Source organism: Sorex araneus, chromosome 8 (assembly GCF_027595985.1).
Source record: "Sorex araneus isolate mSorAra2 chromosome 8, mSorAra2.pri, whole genome shotgun sequence".
In the NCBI taxonomy this organism is placed as follows: Eukaryota; Metazoa; Chordata; class Mammalia; order Eulipotyphla; family Soricidae; genus Sorex; species Sorex araneus.
In genome coordinates, this window is record NC_073309.1 from 23,774,821 (window position 1) to 23,794,301 (window position 19,481).

General features: G+C 59.0%; 1 protein-coding gene across 3 annotated transcripts in view; it reads right to left on the reverse strand.

The window, feature by feature from the left end:
* The window catches only part of GNAO1 (G protein subunit alpha o1), a 148,367-nt gene that overhangs the window by 54,988 nt on the left and 73,898 nt on the right, over nt 1-19,481 (reverse strand). For all 3 annotated transcript variants that reach the window (XM_004600661.2, XM_004600660.2, XM_004600659.2), the window contains exon 3: nt 4,275-4,416. In XM_004600661.2, the coding sequence (XP_004600718.1) occupies nt 4,275-4,416 (142 nt within the window). The remainder of the gene's footprint in view (nt 1-4,274; nt 4,417-19,481) is intronic.

Consider the following 19,481-nt stretch of genomic DNA (forward strand, 5'->3'; position numbering starts at 1 on the left):
CCATCCTTTCTCTCCCGGGGGAGTCGGGGCCAGGTCGGCCACTCGAGTTCTCGGCTTTTGTGATGCAGATAGAGGCCCAGGCACGGGCGGGAGGAAGGAGGGGGAGCAAGCGCCAAAGGTTACGGCAATTTACATGATAATGGGCTGCAGGGGAGGAGGGGGCTGGGCGGGGAGAGAGAGAGAACTGGGGCGGGAGGGGGGGTGGAGAGAGACACCGCCCCAGAGGGGAAGGGAGGGGTTGGGGCGCCCCTCAGAAGGGGAGAGAAGGGAAGGAGAGGGAGGGCGAGAGGGTCTCAGAGTGGGAACTGAGGGGAGGGGGTGACGAGCACGGCCAGGGTGGAGACTGGCCAGGTGCTGTTCTCAGACACCCGAGGCGGGCTGGGCGGGGGCTGGGCGGGGGCTGGGCGGGGGCTGGGCGGGGGCTGGGCGGGGGCTGGGCGGGGGCTGGGGATCTGGGTGAGTGGGGGGTGGGGCTGGGTGCAGCCGTGCTGCCTCGGGGCAGGCTTGACGCTGAATCCTCGCGCCTCTTCACCTTTCCTGGTAACCGGGATCAGAGAGGACTCTGGGATGAAGGCCCCCACCCCAGTTCCACCGCCTGAAGGTGTGGTCCCCAAACAAACCAGCCGGAATAACGTAATAACGAGAGCCCCCTGCACGCTTCTGTCCTCCTGGGGATTAAATCCCACTTTCCGGTAGGTGGCATCCCACCTGCCCAGGCACTTTAGGATAAAAGGCCTCCCCTCCCACCCGCCCCCCTCCTGCCCTGGGGATGCACTTACTGGCCAGTCCCCCGGGAAATCCCGGAGGTGGAAACCAGACCAGGCCCTGGCCCCCGCCATCCTGTCACCGGACTTTGTGCCTGAGATTTCGCTTTGTCCCTGTCCACCGGGCAGGGACACACTGGACTTCACTGTCCTGATGCCAACCCTCTTGGCCCTGGGAGCCTTCAGGCAGCAGCCGGCCAGATCTCCTCCCAAACACCTGGTGTGGCCGACGGCTGGAGCCCCCGTACCCACGCCCAAGTCACTAGCCCTCCCCACCCCCCTTGTAGCCTGATCCCCTGCCACAGGCCAGGCTGGACCCAGTCACAGCTTCCCACGGTCCCACCTCACCCATGCCCTGTCCTCACCCTCGCTCACACCCCTGCCCACGCCCGAGTCCTCAATCTGGCCACGAGTCTCGCCTGGTCACCTCTGGTCATGGTCAGTCTCCCACGGCCATTCCTCATGCACCGTGGCCGCCCCACCCTCCGAGCCCGTGTCCAGGACTCGGCACACGCCTGTCCTTCAAGCCCGTGTTCTCCCTCACACATGCACCTCGCTTCCTCCTCTCTGTCGCTTTGCTGTTTTCTGCTCTGGAAAAGCCCGAGTTCTCTCCTTGAACATGCACCCCCTCTTTTTCTCCCTCACATCTTCCGAAGTTTCAATAAAATCTATCCTGCTAATTAAAAAATAATCAAAACACCAACCACACTCAGCACAGCACCCAGGAGACTCAGCACAGCACCCAGGGCTCGGCAGAGCACTTAGAACTCAGCACAACATCCGAGACTTCTCACAGCTCCCAGGACTTGACCACAGCACTCAGCATAGCACCCAGGACTCAGCACAGCACCTACACCTATCCTGGGCACTCAGTCAGCCTCGGCTCACTCAGTGATAGAGTTACAGGTGCCGTTTCTTTCCCACCTGGGAGTTTTCTGAGGGGGGGAAGTGCCCGTCCCACCCAGGAATGTTTGCCCGAAGACCTACTATGTGCCAGATGCCTGACGAGTTATCGGGGTGAGGAGGGACTCAAAGACGAATGGCCCAGGTTTCAGGCAGAGAGACCTCCCATCATAAAGGTGCTCTTGCCCTCGGCACCCCCCAGCCCCCTAAGACTGACTGCATTCATTTGTGGACTATAACATCACGTAACATGAGACGGACACCCAAGGACAGTAGACGCAAGGGCCAGGAATACTGCCCCATAGTTGGCAGCCTGTCTCATGAGCTGGGGGAGAAGGCAGCTGGGATAGAGAAGGGATCACTGAGTCAGTGATGGCTGGAGGGATCGTTCGGGATGGCAGATCTATGCTGAAAGTAGATAAAGGACCAAACGTGATAATCCCTTAGTATCTGTATTGCAAACCATAATGCCCCGAAGTAGAGAGTATAGGGAAAATTGTCTGCCATGGAGGTGGGGGGGGTGGGGGGAATACTGGGGACATTGGTGGTGGAGAATGTGCACTGGTGGAGGGATGGGTGTTCAACCATCGTATGACTGAAACTCAAACATGAAAGCTTATAACTGTATCTCACAGTGATCCAATTAAAAAAAATAATTAAAAAAAAACAACAGGGGCCGGAGCGATGGCACATCGGGTAGGGCGTTTGCCTTGCACGCGGCCGACCCGGGTTCGATCCCCGGCATCCCATATGGTCCCCCAAGCACTGCCAGGAGTAATTCCTGAGTGCAAAGCCAGGAGTAACCCCTGAGTATTGCTGGGTGTGAACCAAAAAGCAAAAAAAAAAAAAACAAAAACAAAACACTGAATACAAACTCCCCAAACCCGAGCAGGTTGGCGGCTGCTTCCACCTCACCTGCATCACCACATGCCCAGAGCACTGTGCCGGGAGCCCCCCGCCCCCTCCTCCAGGGAATCTCCCTACACCTCCTGCTCTGGGCCGCCCTGACAGGGAGGAACGGCAGCTACGGGCAAGTGTACAGCCAGGAACTCACTGCATCCTCCCCCTAGCTGTGTCCCCAGCTTGGGACAGTAAGAAGGAAAAAGAAACTTCGCAGGAAAATAAAAGTTTCCCCAGAACTGAAGGAGGAAAAAACACGGAAGTCCCAAGAGACTTTTCTGGCTCGTCTTAGAGGCAGGAGGGCTGGGGAAGGAAATGCAGCGACATACATGGACTGGAAAATGTCACCGATGGAGGGAAAGTGTGTGTGTGTGTGTGTGTGTGTGTGTGTGTGTGTGTGTGTGTGTGCATGAGCGCATGCATATGTATGTATGCATACATGTGCATGAATGTATGGGTAGGCATGTGCGTGAGTGTATGTGCGTGTTAGGGGCCATGCCCTGTCGCCGCTCATGTCTCCCCTAGGCTCTGTGAGACCCGCACAGTGCTCCCTCTGAGAGCAGCAGGACACGTGGGTCCAGGGCTGCAGAGCGTGGGAGGTGCCGAGTGTGGTGCTGAGCCGTGAATGGGGCCCAGCGGACGGCAGTAAGCAGCAGTGATAGGGCAGAAGAAGGAGGCACCGAGGGTGGGGGGCGCCCCGGGCTGGCCCCCGGGCTGGGGCACAGGTCTGGGCTGACTGTGGGGCTTCTTCGGGGCCCTCATGCTCTGCTCAGCAGCCAGGCCTGGCATCCTGCAAACCCTGGGCACGCGCGGTGGAAACCACACAGGCCACCCGGCCGGCAGTGTCCCTCTTTCCCCGACAGGCTCTGACCAGGGACTCGGCAGGTCCCTGAAGGGTGAACCAGGCACTCCCCGAACCCCCCACGCAAAACCAGCCCTGGCCTCAGACTCCCTGGCCCAAGCTGGGCTGTGACCCGCGCAGCCCTGAGATGCACAGGGCCTAGAGGGGCCAAAGGACGGCTGGGCTGGGCCAGCCTACCCCCCGGCATTAGGGTTCTGAGCATAAAATACGGACTTTTACACCGAGAGCTTTCTGCCACAGATGCACGGCCGGGCGCCCCTGAAGGGTGGGATCGTTCTCCTCGGCGTGGTTTTTCAGCAGGACACGGGAGATGCAGAAGATACAGCTGTGTCCCGCCGGGCCAGAGACGAGCCCCCAGCCGAGGCTCCCACCCCCGACTCAGGGGGGACCAAGCGCCCCCACAGGACAGAGATCTCCGAGGCTGAGTTTCTTATTCTCCCCGCCCTACCCGCTTGGCCGCAATAGTTAATGCAAAAGTATAAACGAGAATGCGAACAAGAGCTGTACTTAGCAGCCGCCTGGAGACTGGCAGGAAAAAGTCCCTCGTGTGAGGACACTGGAGCCCCTCTGGGAAGAGGGACAGCCCGTGGTGTGGAGGGGCCTTCCGAGGGTGCCCCCGGGCCCCGAGAAAGCACGGATCTCTTTCCCAGGGAGGGGAGGGCTGACCGAGGGTGTGGGGGGTGTGGTTCCAGGTCTGCACGGTCACCCGGTCGCCCCTGGGATTCCGTGGCTACCATCTCTGCTGGAGACCTGCCCACCCCTGCCCAGCACGGGGGGGTGGTGCTGGGGTCCGGCTGCCCGGCAGGGTGCAGGGCCCGCCCTCCCCGGCACCGCCCGGAGCCTACCTTCCTCTCCTTGTCCCCGTACTCGATGCCCAGAGTGTCCATGGCCCGGACGATGGCGGCCAGGGACTGGATGGTGTTGCTGTAGACCACGGGCTTGTACTGCTTCACATCTTCCCCGGAGAAGCCGTCCTCATGGATGATCCTGGGGGGAAGCGGAGACACAGCAGAGCCCGTGAGGGTTGGGCACCGCATCCCACACTCGAGGGCCCTGGGCCACCCCCATGGACACCCACAGAATTCCCCATCACATGGGGGGGTGGGAGCAAAGCCCCACCTGGGGGAGCGCTCGCTTCTCGGCAGGGCTAACCCAGCTGAGAACGCACCGCCAGGCCCAGTGGGTAGGCAAGGAGGAGCGGGCAGCGGTAAGAACTTCGGGAGCCCCCTTCAAGAAGCAGCCTGCAGGAGACTCGGCCCTCTCAGCTCCCCTCTGAGAGCCCCCCGCAGCTCTGGTCACTGGGGACCTCCCGAAGGCACCTGCCCTCCCTCCGTCCCTGGCAGACAGGTGGTCACCAGGCCACTCTTCTTTGGTGGCTCCCAACAGTGATTCTGCAGACGCAGGGACCTCATTCTGCCATGCGGGACCCTCCGTCCTCAGCCACCCCCATCCCACCTCCCACTACTCAGATTCTTTTGAGGTCAGGGTCAAGGCCAATTGTGCACCAGGCTCCATCTCCCTGCCAGGGCCAACGGTAGCTGGCACCAGGCTCCATCCTCCCTGCCCATGGCGCCAGCCGGTTCCATGCTCCTGTGACAGGTCTGGGCAGGAGAAGAGGTAAGGAAGGGAGAGCACAGGAAAGGTTGTCGGGAGCCCTCACAACTGAAGAGACTGGGAAAAGATGGATTTTAGTGTGTGTGTGTGTGTGTGTGTGTGTGTGTGTGTATGGTGGGGGTGGGGGTAGAGGGTGGGTAGACCACACCTGCTGTGTGCAGGGCTTCCTCCTGGCTCTGCACTCAGGAATTACCGCTGGTTTGCTCAGGGGACCACATAGGATGCTGGGGATAAAACCAGGTCGGTTGTGTGCAAGGCAAGCAGTGCTTTTGCTCTGGTCCCTCCTAGGCCTCAGGCTTGCGGAAGGATGGATTTTAGTGGGAGTGGGTGGGCTGGACCACACCTGGCGGTATACAGGGCTGATGCCCAGTTCTGTGGCAGGCTCACTGAGAGAAAGGATCTTAAGCCTCCCGCTCACCGCCAGCCGCCCCCAGTAACTGCACTGACTCTTATGTGCTTGCTGTTCGCAGTGACACCGAAAGCCTTGGGTAACCCAGTGGAGCCCTAACAGAATCTCACAGCTGGGACCTGGGTTGAATCCTGTGCATTTCGGCATTCTCCTCAGAGCAGGCGGAGCTCACTGACATTTAAAAAAAAAAATGTTTTCTCAAGATATAATTCACATACCATAAAACCTAACCCACTTAAGGGGCACGTGTCAATGCTTTAAAGTATAGTTGCAAGTTTGGGGCAATAATGACCACTATGTAATTTCAGGACAGCTGGTCCTTTCCAACCCCAAATTCCCAGTGTCCACTGGCGGTCACTCTCCCATGCCCCATCCACCCCCAGAAAGCAACCACTAATCTACATAAAGCTGTGGCTTCTGGGGCTAGAGCAATAGCACAGCGGGTAGGGCGTTTGCCTTGCACGAGGCTGACCCGGGTTCAATTCCCAGCATCCCATATGGTCCCCTGAGCACTGCCAGGGGTAATTCCTGAGTTCAGAGCCAGAAGCAACCCCTGTGCATCGCCAGGTGTGACCCCCCCCCAAAAAAAAGCAAAAAACAAAACAAAACAAAACAAAACAAAAAAAGCTGCGGCTTCTGGACGTGACACAGAAATTAGATCCCAGACGGGGTCTTCCGTGATGGCTTTGGTTTGATAAGCATCGCATGGAGGTCTCAACGATAGTACAGCAGGGAGGGCATTTGCCTTGCACGTGGCTGACCCAGGTTTGACCCCCTGACATCATGGTCCCTGAGGACAGCCAGGAGTAAGTCCTGAGTTTACAGAGCCAGCAGTAACCCCTGAGCATTGGTGGTGTGACCCAAAAAGCCAAAAACAAACTAACAAAAATGCTGGGTATCCTTGTTGTAAGGATGTGCCCGTTTCTGCATGGACCACCTTTTTTTTTTTCCCCCAGCTCTTTCATAGGACCACTGCAGGGGCTGTGGGGTACCAGGGATGGACATGGGGCTGACCACACTGGGCAGACTCTGCCACTGGAGCTCTCTCCAGCCCACACCTCCTTCCTCTCCTCCCACAATACTATTCATCACCTGGACAGGCTTGTTTCGCTCGCCCGGTTCTCAGGAGGCCAAGCCTAGCGGGTCCTGTTTCAACTTAGCCCTGCACCTGGGTTCTCGAGGAAGCAGATGGCACTGAACTGTGGGCCCTTCAGGGGCTGGCATTCGCGGGGCCAGAGCGTGAATACGGCAGGGAAGAACTTGCTTTGCGTGCAGCCAACAGTTAGGGCATCCCATATGGTCCCCGGAGCCCTGCCAGTGGTGATCCCTGAGCACAGAGCCAGGAGTAAACCCTGAGCACTGCTGGATGTGGCCCCCCAAACAAACAACCAAAGCAAAAACAAGGGCTTCTGTTGGCCCAGCATGTACTTGGCCCAAGCGGCAGGAGTCCACATCCGGTCCAGACCCTGGGCATGCCACCCCGGAGGCCCTCTCAGGGCCCTGCCAGCTCCCGCTGTCAACAACAACGAGAGAGAGAAGTGAACAGACTCTTTCAGAGTGTGGGGACAGAGGTCCCAGGGAGGAGGGGGAGGCGGGCCCTGACCCGCCCCCGCAGGGACGGCCGCCTTCCTGGGGAGCGCAGGGCAGAGGCGAACAAAGGGTGGGAGCAAACTAGAGGGGGCCCAGGCTCCCGAGCTGGGGGGCCACCGTGAGTCTCGGCCTGGACGGGCTGAGACTCACAAGCTGGTCAAGGAACCGGGGCAGGGGGCTTCTAAGTTGAAGGCTTCCCACAGTTCATTTGAGGCTGAGGGTTCAAGCTCCTAGTAGCTAGAAGGAGGGTAGTTGATGAACACTAGAACGTTCTGCAGGACTGCCGGGAAGGCTCACGCCATGGTGGGACGGGGGTGGGGCTAAATTCACCCCAGATTAAAGGCTACAACTGCCTGACATAATTTGAAAGTCTAGGGAAAAACAAACAACAAGCTTACCCCTAAGATTTTTAATTGTCTGAAAGAAGTTTTAACACTTGCTTCTTCTTCTTCTTCTTTTTTTTTAAATTCTTGGGTCATACCCCGTAATACACAGGGGTTACGTTACTCCTGGCTCGGCACTCAGGAATTACTCCTGGCAGTGCTCAGGGGACCATATGGGATGCTGGGATTCAAACCTGGTTGGCCGAGTGCAAGGCAAACGCCCTGCCCTCCCCGCTGTGCTATCGCTCCAGCCCCAACACTCGTGTCTTGGGGGTGAGGTCACACATGGCGGTGCTCAGGGCTTATTCCTGGTTCTGTGCTCCGGGCCCACTTCTGGTGGGGACTGGGGGACCATATGGGGTGCTGAGGATAGAACCCAGGTCAGTCACGTGGAAGATTCCCTGAGCACCACCAGAAGTGATCCCTGGGCACAGAGCCAGGAGTAAGTCCTGAACATTTCCAGCTACAGCCCCCAAACCCCCTCACCCCCCAAAATCCAGAGGATGCTTAATAATCCACAGCCAACAAGTAATCCTTGGACATACAGAGCACTGGAAAAGTATACTCACAAGCAGGAGAAAAACCAAAGGAAGCAAACTCAGTGGAACTCAGACGGACAGAGATGCTGTAACTAACAACCAGTAACACCTACTTCCAATATTTTCAAGACACTGAAGGGAAAACATAAAAATAATATAAAAAATAAGAACTCAAAGGGGGATGTCTACAATGAAAATAGAACATCTGAAATTCCAAGTCTGGTGTTGGGACGGGACGCATGAGGGCACACATTAGTGAACGCGAGTTTCAGCAACAGAAAGTATCCAAACCGGGGGCCACGGTGACAGTCCAGCGGGCAGGGCACCTGCCTTGCGTGTGGCTGACCCAGGTTTGATCCCTGGCACCCCATCCAGTCCCCAGAGTCTGTGAGAGGAGCCTGAGCATGGAGCCGGGAGTCAGCCCTGAGCCACAGCAAGTATGGCCCCCAAAACAAGCAAGCGAAGAAACAAACAAACAAAAAGTATCCAACCAGCAAAGAAACAAACAAATGAAAAGTATCCAACCGGAAGCAGAGAAGCAAAAGGCCGGAACCTGTGATGTTTATAGCACGGATAAGGCCAAAGCCTCTGTAGTAACAGTATAGAGATGGGTTGTTGGTGGTGGGGAGATACATGAAGTGGAGTGACATGATGCGCGGCAAAGGGACAAGACAATGTGTAAGCCACAGAACAACCACAAGCAAACAGGCTACAGAAGACAGCGGGGCGGGATGACCAGCTGCCCCTGAGGTGACCTGAGAGTGGGCCCCGGCTGGGCTCTCCCACGTGGCCAGGCCCTCTCCCGGCCACCCAGAGAGCGGATGTGACAATCCTCTTTCCCGCCCACTGGTCTCACCCATCTCCCTGCCACCCAGGAAGCAAGGGAAAGTCGGGTTTCTGTTACACCCGTTTGACAGAATCGTCACTGAGGCCGAGAGGGGTCACGTCGAGGCAGGGAGGGGCAGGGCCAGGACAGAGTCCGGGTCTCCTAGGGCCCGTCCTTCCTCCCCAGGGCCTGGACCCGGCAAAAGCGTCTCAACCTGGCACCCCGGGTAAGTGAGGGCATAAGATGCTTTTCGTTCGTGCGGCTTGCGGCAGTGCCTGGGGCCTGGGGAAAGGCTGCTCGCCTCACGAAGATCACGCCCGTAACGCCCTCAAAACTGGCCTGTGTGCGCTTCACACTGCGCTTTCTGCTTCGGAGTCAAAAATTTCTACCCTTGCTTCCCCGCAAATGACAGAGTAGTGAGGGGGGGTTTCAATGCGGAACACGCTGGAACCCCCCAGAACACCACCAACCACCAGCCACTCCTAATCTTACTGCTCGAAGGAAAACGCTCGGGTTTGCCATTACAACTCCTGTAACTTCAAGAAGCACCGGGCCGGGCTCCTTCATTCTCCCAGTCTTGTCTCCCCGCCCAGGGTGGAGGCGTGTTCCGTGTGCTGGAGCAGGACCGGACCCCTCGGACCGCAGGGAAGGAGGTGAGGAGACAGGAAGTGGATAATGCACGGCAGCTCTGAACAACACCCTCAGTTCCAAAGCCCAAATCTCCCCCTCCCCCCAACAGAAACTTCTTTACTTGTGATACCAAGGACAGAGACCGGGGCAAGGGCTCTGGCTCAGCAGCACAGAAATCAAAACGGAGATGCAAAATACAAGAGCGCTTCACATACACCATCTCATTTAATCTTCCAGAAGAATCCCTGGACACGGAAACTACGTTCTCCCCTCTGACAGATGAGGACACCGAGGCTCAGTGCGGTTAGCCCAGGTCACAGAGCTGGTAGGCGACAGGGTGCCACGTGAGGCCCTGCCACAGGGACCACACACAGGCTGAGAGAGGGAGGGGGCTCCTGCTTCTGGCCAGGGCCAGCACCCAGGCTCCCAAACAGACCAGGGTTGTGCGCCCAGTGACGGGATCAGACTACCTCCAACAAGACCAGTGCACGGAGCGTGGGGCGGGGGTGCAAGGTCTGGTTTGGGCAGAGGGGGGCAGAGATGGGGCTGCTGGGACACCCTGGTGACAGCCAGTGGCATCTGACTCTGCAGAGGCTCCAGGAGAGTTCATCTGCATTCCCGCGGCTGAGTCAAGTCCTGCGGACACCGGCCCCTGGATCCAGCCATGCCTGAAGATAAGCCTCCACCTAGACTTCTGAATGACAAGCTCCAAGAAAGTGTCTCATTCATGCGTGAGCTAACTTGGCTTGCGCTCTGTCGCCTCACAGCCCAAGACAAGCATGACTGAAAGGTGCTTTGTGCTCTGAAAGCAGCTACAATCAGAGACCATCTCCTAGCAAATGAGTTTTTTCCCCACCATCAGTCTACCAACCCTTGGAGCTCACGCCAGGGCTGGGCTCTGGTCAGTGGTCAGAGAGAGTAAGACCCAATTCCAGGAGCCACAGGCACATGCCTGCACAAGACCTGTCTCTCCGAGGAGTACCCCGACAGAGGCACACATGCGTGTGAGTGTATCTGTTGTGTGTTTGTGTGACTATGTGTTTGTGTGTGTGAGCATGTATGTGTATGTGTTTGAGAGTGTGTGTGTGTGTGTGTGTTTGGTATGTGTTTGTGTGAGCATGTGTGTGTATATGTGTGAGCATGTGTGTGTTAGCGTGTTTGTGTGTTTGTGTATATGTGTGTTTGTGTGCATGTGTGTTTATGTATATGTGTTTGTATATATATGTGTGTGTATGTTTGTATGTGTGTTTGTGTGTATGAGTTTGTGTGTGTATATGTGTATGTTTGGGGGAGGAGGCAGAAACAATATGAAGAAGGAAGAATCCCCCAGATTTTTCGTGCCTGTGTAACCAGCACAGCACAGGGGGCCAAGCCAGATGCCCCATGGTGCCCCCCAACCCTCGGGACTCAGAGGGGTGCTCCAAGCGGGAGGAAACCAGGGGAGCCGGCAGGGGCCACCCTGTGCCTGAGAGCAAGGCCACGAGGGGAGGTGGATAGCTTCCGCCCAGTCTCCTGGCCAGGCCTGATCTTTCCGGGAGGGGGCAACCCAGGAGGGACCTCTGGCTCCCCGTGCACTCTGGCTCAGTTTCTGCTGCCTCGGGGGCCCTAGAGGAGGCTGGACACGGCTCCCCGTCTCTGGGTGCAGGACTGCATTCAGCTGCCCAGAGACTCCCAGGCACGGTGGCCTTATATGGTCATGAGCCAACACAGGCCTGGCTGGGGCTAGCCAGGGTCTAGGAGGGTCAGGCCCGGCTGGGACTAGTCGGGGTTTAGGGGAGTCAAGTGGGGGCTGGGTGCTAGCCAGGGTCTGGGGGGTGAGCCCGGCTGGGGCCAGCCAAGGTCAAGGGTCAGGCCCGGCTGGGTGCTAGCCAGGGTCTGTGGAGTCAGGCCCGGCTGCAGCTAGCTGGGGTCTAGGGGGGGTCAGGCGCTTCTGAGATCGGGGCAAAAGCTCTCTCCTACAGTGCACCCCCATTTCTAGAGGATCAGGAGCTCAGAGCCCTCCCGCGGCAAGATGTTCCCGCCATCTGCTTGGCACAAGCCCCTGTCCCGGGCCAGGCCCTTCGCCCATCCTGCTGTCCCCCTGCCTCTCCCGTGACCACCCCCTGGAGGCCACACGGAGGGCAAGGATGGGTCTCCACTGCCCAGAGCTGCCTGCACTCAGGGTCAAGGCAAGGAGCCCGTCAGAAGGCGTCTGAGAGAGCGTCCAGCCCGGCCAGCACGCGGTCGGAGGAGATAGGGCAGCTGGCTGGGGGTCCCCATCAGTCCTCCTGGTGGGGGGAAGTGACACCTTGGGCCTCACGGGGCAGGACGGCCGGGGAGGAGGGCAAGACCCTGTGGTCCCAGAAGGGAAAGTGGAGTATGGCCAGGGCCTCAGTTACAGAGAGACCCTCGGAGGCCAGCGTGGGGACAAGCGTCATGCAGGCAGTCGGGGCTCCCCAGGCCCCACCTATGCTAGGGCCTGGGTGGGGTCATAACTCGGAAGCCAGAGAGGACCCCTGTAGCACGTGGCACTTCAGGATAACGGTGGGTGCTGCGGTGGCAGGCACGGGGGGAGGGGCGGCCACAAAATGGGGGCGAGAACCACGATTATTGGGGGGCCTGTCTACGGGACCCTCAGGCCTGCGCGGCCAGCCCTGAGCATAGCCTGGGAGGCCCCTCCCACACCTGCCCTCCAAAGGAACCCACCATACTGAACGGAGAGCTTCAGGCCGTCCACGGGGTCCACCGTGATGAGGAGAGGGGACGGGAGTAGACAGGGGTAAGATCACGGGCCAGAGACAAGACAGTGCATAAGGTGCTATCCGTGCACATGGCAGACCAGGGTTTGACCCCAGCACCCCGCAGGGTCCCCGAAAACCCCCTACCCAGAAGTGATCCCTGAGCACAGAACCAGGAGCAAGCCCTGAGCACCACTGGGTGTGGTCTCAGCCACGGCCGCTGCCAGTGACAATCTGACACATTTCCCTGGATTTCGATGCCTACAAAGCAGGTCCCTACCCTCCAGAAATGCTCGCCCTGGACACCACAGCCACCGCGGACAGCGTGGAAATGACGCCAAAGGCTAGCGGCAGGGCTGTGCCCCGGACATGCTGCTGACGCCCTATCTGTCACCCTTCTCTGCCACCCCCCGCCCCCTTTGCAGCAATGTGGCCAAGTGTCCTGCTCAGGGAAGACTGAAGGGCGTTGCTGGACATGCCCATGAGTTTCCCTGCACCAACCAAAGGCAGGACACCAAGTACTGCTTCCTACCACCACTCGTGCCCCGGCCCGTGCCCCCGGCAGCCTGGCTTCCTGTTCTGGATGTGATCATGTGAGAAGGGACGGCTGCCAGACCAGGACAATGTGGACAGATCAAAGGGGCCACCGGACATGCCGGTGACCCTCCAGGACAGCCAGCCTGGGGTGGGGTCAGACAACAAAGATCAAGCCCCCAGACCAAGGCCCTGCCTGGGACAGTGAGATGAGAGGCTTTTCCAGTGCGGAAGCTGACTCAGGGACACATGGACAGAGGGACAAGGTCAGCCTGTGGCAGGGAAGGGACACAGCTCTCAGAGGCGTCCCATCAAGACGCGGAGGGGTGGGGTGACACCCCGATCCAAGGCCCAACAGAAAGATGCGTGCCATGTGGAGTGGGCTAAGTCACAGGGAGGAGGGCAAGTACCGGGTGATCGCTGGGTCAGACTCCTTAACCTCAGTGGGGAATTACGGAGATGTCTCCAAAAATTAGAACTAGCATTCCCATCTCACCCAGCAATAGCACCTCCTGGCATCCATCTCCAACACAGAGAAACAGTAATTCAGAAGGATTATGCACCCCTGAGAGTCATCACAGCACAACAGCCAAGATACGGGAACAACCCAACGCCCAGCTCCGGCGGAATGGACCAAGAAGTTGTGGTAGATGGCACAGTGGAATCAGATGCAGCTCTGAGACAGAACCTCATCACACCAGAGGCAGCAGCACGAATGGAACTAGAGGATTGTGTTGGGTGAAGTCAACAGCAGGACGGGGCAGAGACAAAATGATCTGTCACAGGCGGGGCTTATGGGGACACAGTGAGGTAGCAGTGAAGGACCAAGAGCAACTTAACGGGGGAACTGATCTACACAGTTGAGCTGGGGAGGGGGTGACAGGAAGGGGGGGTGTTGGGGGGAGGGAGATGGTACTGGTGATAGGTGTGGCGTTGGGATGATGTCCATGAGAAAGGATGAGTAATAAGTATTGTAAACCTGAAAAATTTTAAAATTAAAAAAAAAAAGAATTCCAGATGATCACGTTGCAGTGTAAAGGCAAGCACAGTGAGGGAATGGATGGCGTGAATGGAGGTTCCCTGGCAGGGTGTGTGTGTGTGTGTGTGTGTGTAGCAGGGTGTGTGTGTATGTGTGTGTAGCAGGATGTGTGTGTGTAGCAGGGTGTGTGTATGTGTGTGTAGCAGGGTGTGTGTGTGTGTGTGTGTAGCAGGGTATGTGTGTGTGTGTGCGTGTGTGTGTAGCCAGAACTGACACCAGGAGAATGATGGAGGGTCAGTGGAATACGCTGAAGGGGCAGTAACGTCCACTGAGACCTTATTCCTCAACAGTGTTGTAGCCACGTTGCTGAACCACGCCAACAAGAGAGGAAACACCTGACACTCTTTCTTTCTTTCTTTCTTTCTTTCTTTCTTTCTTTCTTTCTTTCTTTCTTTCTTTCTTTCTTTCTTTCTTTCTCTCTCTCTCTCTCTCTCTCTCTCTCTCTTTCTTTCTTTCTTTCTTTCTTTCTTTCTTTCTTTCTTTCTTTCTTTCTTTCTTTCTCACAACTGGTGATGCACAGGGGTTACTCCTGGCTCTGCACTCAGGAATCACCCCTGGTGGTGCTCAGAGGACCATATGGGATGCTGGGAACTGAACCCAGGTCAGCCACGTGCAAGGCAAACACCCCACCTGCTGTGCTCTCGCTCCAGCCCCTGACAGTCTTTCTTGAGCCACGTCTGTCTGTCTGTCGCTGCCAGCTGCACCTCAGGTGCTGCAACACGAGTGTGAGCTCCCGCCCAGGTGCTGAGGCAGTCGAGGGTCTGAGTGTGTCCTTGGACAAATGGTCTCCCACATCCCGCACCTGGATGGACAAGGAGGCCATGGCCAGGCAGCCCCCTGGCCTCACAGGCCAGCTCCAGGGGGCCGCACGTGGGTTCAAGGAGCTTCTCTGGAAAGAGGAGCAGACGCCTCGGGAACCCTCCTTTTACAGGCGTGGGGAGCCGTGTGGTTGGAGAATTGTCCAGAAGAGACAGTCCTCTAGGGCAGGGGAGAGAGTGCCAAGGCTACAGCACACGTTCTCGCGTGGGAGCCCCAGGGTGGTGCCCTGGGCACCGTGTGGATCCCCCAGAGGGGACCAGAGAGAGGGTCTAGGCACCGAGCTCACAGCATCGCCCCCAATCCCAAACCCACACCCACCTCCCCAAAAAACAAAACAAAAAAACAAAAACAAAAACAAAAATACAAGGTCCTTTAGTAAGGAAGACTTTGTTTTTTGTTTTGGGGCCACACCTGGTGGTGCTCGGGGATCACTCCTGGTGGCCTTGGGGGTAAAAGACTACTTTCGTTCTTTTTTCTTTGGGGGGGTGCTGGGGGCCATACTCAGGGGTGCTCAGGCCTGACTTCTAGCTCTGCACTCAGCGACCACTCCTGGCGGTGCTTGGGGAACCATACGGGGATGCGGGGGATCGAACCTGGGTTGGCCACATGCAAGGGCAACAGCGTACCCTGAAGGCCCTTTGAAAGGGACTGAGATTAGCCAAGGAGGCCTCAGGCCACCACAGCCACCAGCTGCGACAGAGCAGCCTCCCTTGGTGTCCCCGCCAATCTGCTAGAAAGATGCCACTTCCAACACAGGGGAGGCCTAGAAGCAGACATGTCACCTGCCAACTATCCCAGACGGAGCCGGGCGGGGGTGAGGCCTGGGCTTGCTGCAGCCACCGGGATCTGGGCTGCCGTGAGCTGCCTCTCTGCGCCGTCTCTGGGCCGAGCTGCAGCCCTGTCCCCTTCCCTCTCCTTCATGGTGGCTGCCTGAATCCAGGCCCTGGGCCCTGGCCCACCCACGTGGGTCTCAGAGCCGCTGGGGCCAGCATTTGGGGGATTCCGCTGGACATGAGGGGCCGCTGGGAGACTGTCCACTCGGTCGGGTTCGGGTAGAGCTGAGGGCATGTCCACCGCCCTGCTGTCCCAGCCCTTGGGAATGCGTGTGGGGTCCTGGGGGAGAAGACGGCAGCCAGGACCCCCGAGGCCCAGTGCTGAACCAACAACCACACGCTTCAGCCTCCTGACGCCCTCTCGTCAAGTGGGCCCCGCTGGGCTCTGTCGGTGCCAGCTCCAGGGGCCGGGCAGGAGACTGAGCTGCCGAGAAGGCGCCGCGTCCACGCCCCTCTCCACCCAACAGATCGCTGGGAACATCGATGACCTCACACTCCTGGCATGAGGCCCGAGAGAGACAGTCCAGCGGGCAGGACATTTGCTCTTTGCACGTGGCTGACCCAGTTGGATCTCCGGCACCTAAGTCCAGTGTCTCGAGCTCCTCCAAGAGTGCTCCCTGAGAGCAGAGCCAGGAGGAAGCCCTGAACACCGCCAGCCGGGACGCCCCCTCCCCCCAGAGAACAACAGACCCGCAAAGGAGGGATTCCTGGTGGGGGAGGGGCACGTTCTGAGCAGCTGGAAAGATGTGGGAGGCGTTTCCGGTGAGGCCAGCCCGAGCTCTGGGGCTGGGGGCTCCACCTCCACCCTAGCCCCTTGGTCCACGCCCTTCTGGAGCCCTGTGCCCATCAGAGCATGACGGCTGGCGCCCTTTGCCAGCCTCCACCTCACTGGTCCACCCCTAGCACTCACTCACCCCGGGTGGCAGAGCAGCCCGGTGCCACCGAGGCATGGCTGCAGGCGGAGTGAACAGGAGTGGATGGACACGCATTCCTGGAGAACGTGGACACTGCCCCGTGTGTGTGTGTGTGTGTGTGTGTGTGTGTGTATGTGAGTGTGTGTGAGTGTGTGTTTGTGTGTGTGTGTGTCTCTGTGTGTGTGTCCCCTCTGATGCTTAAAGCTGCCACAGCCAATGGCCGAGACCACAGTTGGGAGCCACGCGTGGAGCGGGATGGCTGGGCACGGGGGCGCCGTGGCACCCTCGAGGATGGGCATAGAAACGGGTCTCACTCCTGGGAAGGGATTTCAGCTTAGCAGACACCTCCCCGACCCCCACCCGGACACGGGGCCTTTGCTGCTGGGGGCTGGCCCGCACGGGGGGGGGGGGTAGAGAGGCCGACCCCCCTGGCCAGCGGCTGGCTGACCGCCCCCAGAAGTCCACTCCGGGTGCAGTTACTGACTCCTGCCCGTGCCCAGTGCCCGATCCCGGGGCTCTTTGGGCAGATGGCGCGCACATGTGTGGGCAAAGGCGCGGTTCCCCAGAGCGAGGTCTGACGCGGCTGCCTCTCTCCAGACTCAGTCCCTGGCAGTGACGTGCGCCTGCTGGCATTTTCCACACAGAACGCAGCGCGGTGCTAAACAAGGGTTTCCATCTAGTTGGGGCGGGGGAATGCGATGTTCCCTCGGGCCGAGGGCCGAGCTGCACAGGTGTCCCCCGAACCGACCCCGCCAAGACCGCAGGGCTGCCCTGCCCCCGACCCTCCTGAAAGCGTGGGAGCATGGCGCGGGGGCCAGGCGGGGGTGGGGGCATCCCCAGGGGACCCAGACCCCATCTGCAGAGGCACACGTGCTGCTCCCGGGCTGGCGGCCCTCCTGCCCCCCGCGGGCTCCTGGGTCCGCAGGCATCACCGGCAGGTACACGAGTCCCTGAGCAGATGCCAAGCAGGGCCCTGCCACCATGTACGGCCACGAATCTGCCACCACAACAGACAGCGGCAAGGCACATGGTTGCCCTGGTTTTATGGGCAGGGCGCCGAGGCGGAGGGGGCTAGCCCAGGTCTCAGAACTGGAGAGTGGCAGAACTAGGCACTAAGGCTGGGTCCCCTTCCCGACTTCCCTCTGGGGCCCTGCTAGCACCCCAGTTTTGGGGCACCGCCTTGATGACCCCACACTGGCCAGCTGCAGCCTGGACCGGGGCCAGGAGACAGTTTTGTTGTCTTTAGTGGTTTGGAGTCTCCTCCTCCTCCTTTTTTTTTTTTTTTGCTGTTGTTTAGTTCTTTTTCTTTTCTTTTCTTTTAAATTGGATCAAGTGTATTTATACATCAGAAGAATCCTCATGAGAGGAGACTGATTTCTGGCCCCTCATGGACTCAATATTCTTTCCTGGGCGGGCCTGGGTCCCACTGCCCACTGTATGTGCTCTCCAGACCCCCAAGCCCCCCGGGTTCACAGCCTCTCTCCCCTACCCGCGGGCACTGCCGGCCTGGCAATCCCCTTCAAAGAACCAGCCAGTGACCTCGGCCTCCTGTTCCCCGCAGAATGGGTACTCCAGGTGAGAGACAGAAAAAGTGCTCAACTTATGGCAGATTCACGTCCAGTGCCATCCTCCGGGGAGGCAGCCGGGCCTGGGACATCTCCCCGAGAAGGGCCACAGTGAGTGTGCCCGGCGCTCCATGCATGGGATGGGTTCGGCGTGCGGCCACCACCTGTGCTGCACCCCCCCCCCCCCCCCGCATCCCACCAGAGGCACAGCCAACCAGAAGGCTCGGCACGGCTGCGAGTCTGGCCACGGTCCCCGCCTGCACTCAGCGCTGCTCACGGGCACACGTGGAGAGCTAATGGTAATCATGTGGTCTTGGGCTGTGGAGCGAGATGGGAAATGCCCCCTCTCAGGGGAAAGCCCAGGACAGGCACTGAGCCACGGCAAGTGGGAAAGGCCCCGCCCAGTCCCGGGGGCTGGCACCGAGGCCAGAAGCCAGTCCCTGACCTGGATCACTCCCAAGGCTCAAGGCCGCTTACAACATTCCCCCTTGGATGGGCTACCCGGGTCCCCTCAAGGAACCGCCTCCCCGAGGGGGGCCAGCGGGGGGGGGGCGGGGGGAGCCGCTGCTCTCAAAGTCTGAGGCACTTGCTCTCCCCCTCTCCCCCCCCTCTCTTAAAAGGGAGATTAATAAGTGTTAAAGAGGTGTCAAAGATTTAGTAACACCAATGCAAGCTTCCTATTTATCCTCATCAGAAGACCTGAAAGAGACCGGGAGGAATTCTCCCCACCATGAGATCTGACATCACTGCATCTCTGTTACTACTGCGGTTGGTGCCAGTATCTGGACCACACTGCGAGGGGTGCAGAAGCGTGTGACCAAGCATCTACCGCCGTGTCTGATTCAAGCCGAGAGCACGGCGAAGGAGGTTCGAGGGTGGTGCCGGGGTTGCAGGATGGTGGTGGGGGTTTGGGCAGTGGCCGTGAGGGACAGAGGGAGGGGGCAGGGGGGTCCCCTGAATACGAGAGAGCACGGTGAGAATCTGGGAGCACAGTGACTATCCTCTGCCCACCCTGAGCCCCCAGGCCTGACGACGCCTTTAGGCAGATGGGGCACCCCTGGGGGGGGGTAAGACGGAGACACTGGCCTCGACATCTCTCCCTTCGAGTCCAGCCTTGCCCAGCAAAGCTCCGAGTTAATGGATCCAAACCTGAGGGTGTTGGGGGGGGGGGGGGCGGGGAACTTGCCCCAAGGACGCCTATGGACCCTCGGCATGTCTGATGAAGGAAGAGAAGGGCTGGCCGCTGTTTTGGCCTGTCAGCCCAGGTTTCCTGGAGAAGAAGCCAAAGAAGGGGTCTGCGGGGGCTGCGCAGCAGTGCAGCAGGGAGGGTGGCTGCCTCGCACGTGGCTGTCCCAGGTTCCATCCCCAGCACCAAGTATGGTCCCCTGAGCCAAGAGTAATTCCTGAGCACAGAGCCAGGGGTGATCCTTGAGCACTGCTGGGTGTTTTCCACCACTCACCCCCTCCCTCCCAACCCCTAACAAAACCCAAGAAAAGTGTTTTGTCCCCCTCTCCTAGTCCCAGGGCCTGCGGAGTAGAGGGAGAGTAAGAGAAAGGGGCCTAGGAGCAGGCTAATGGCTGCGACCTTAACCCCCCCCCCCACCCCCGGGGCAAGGGCGAGAGCAGCATCTCCCTGACCA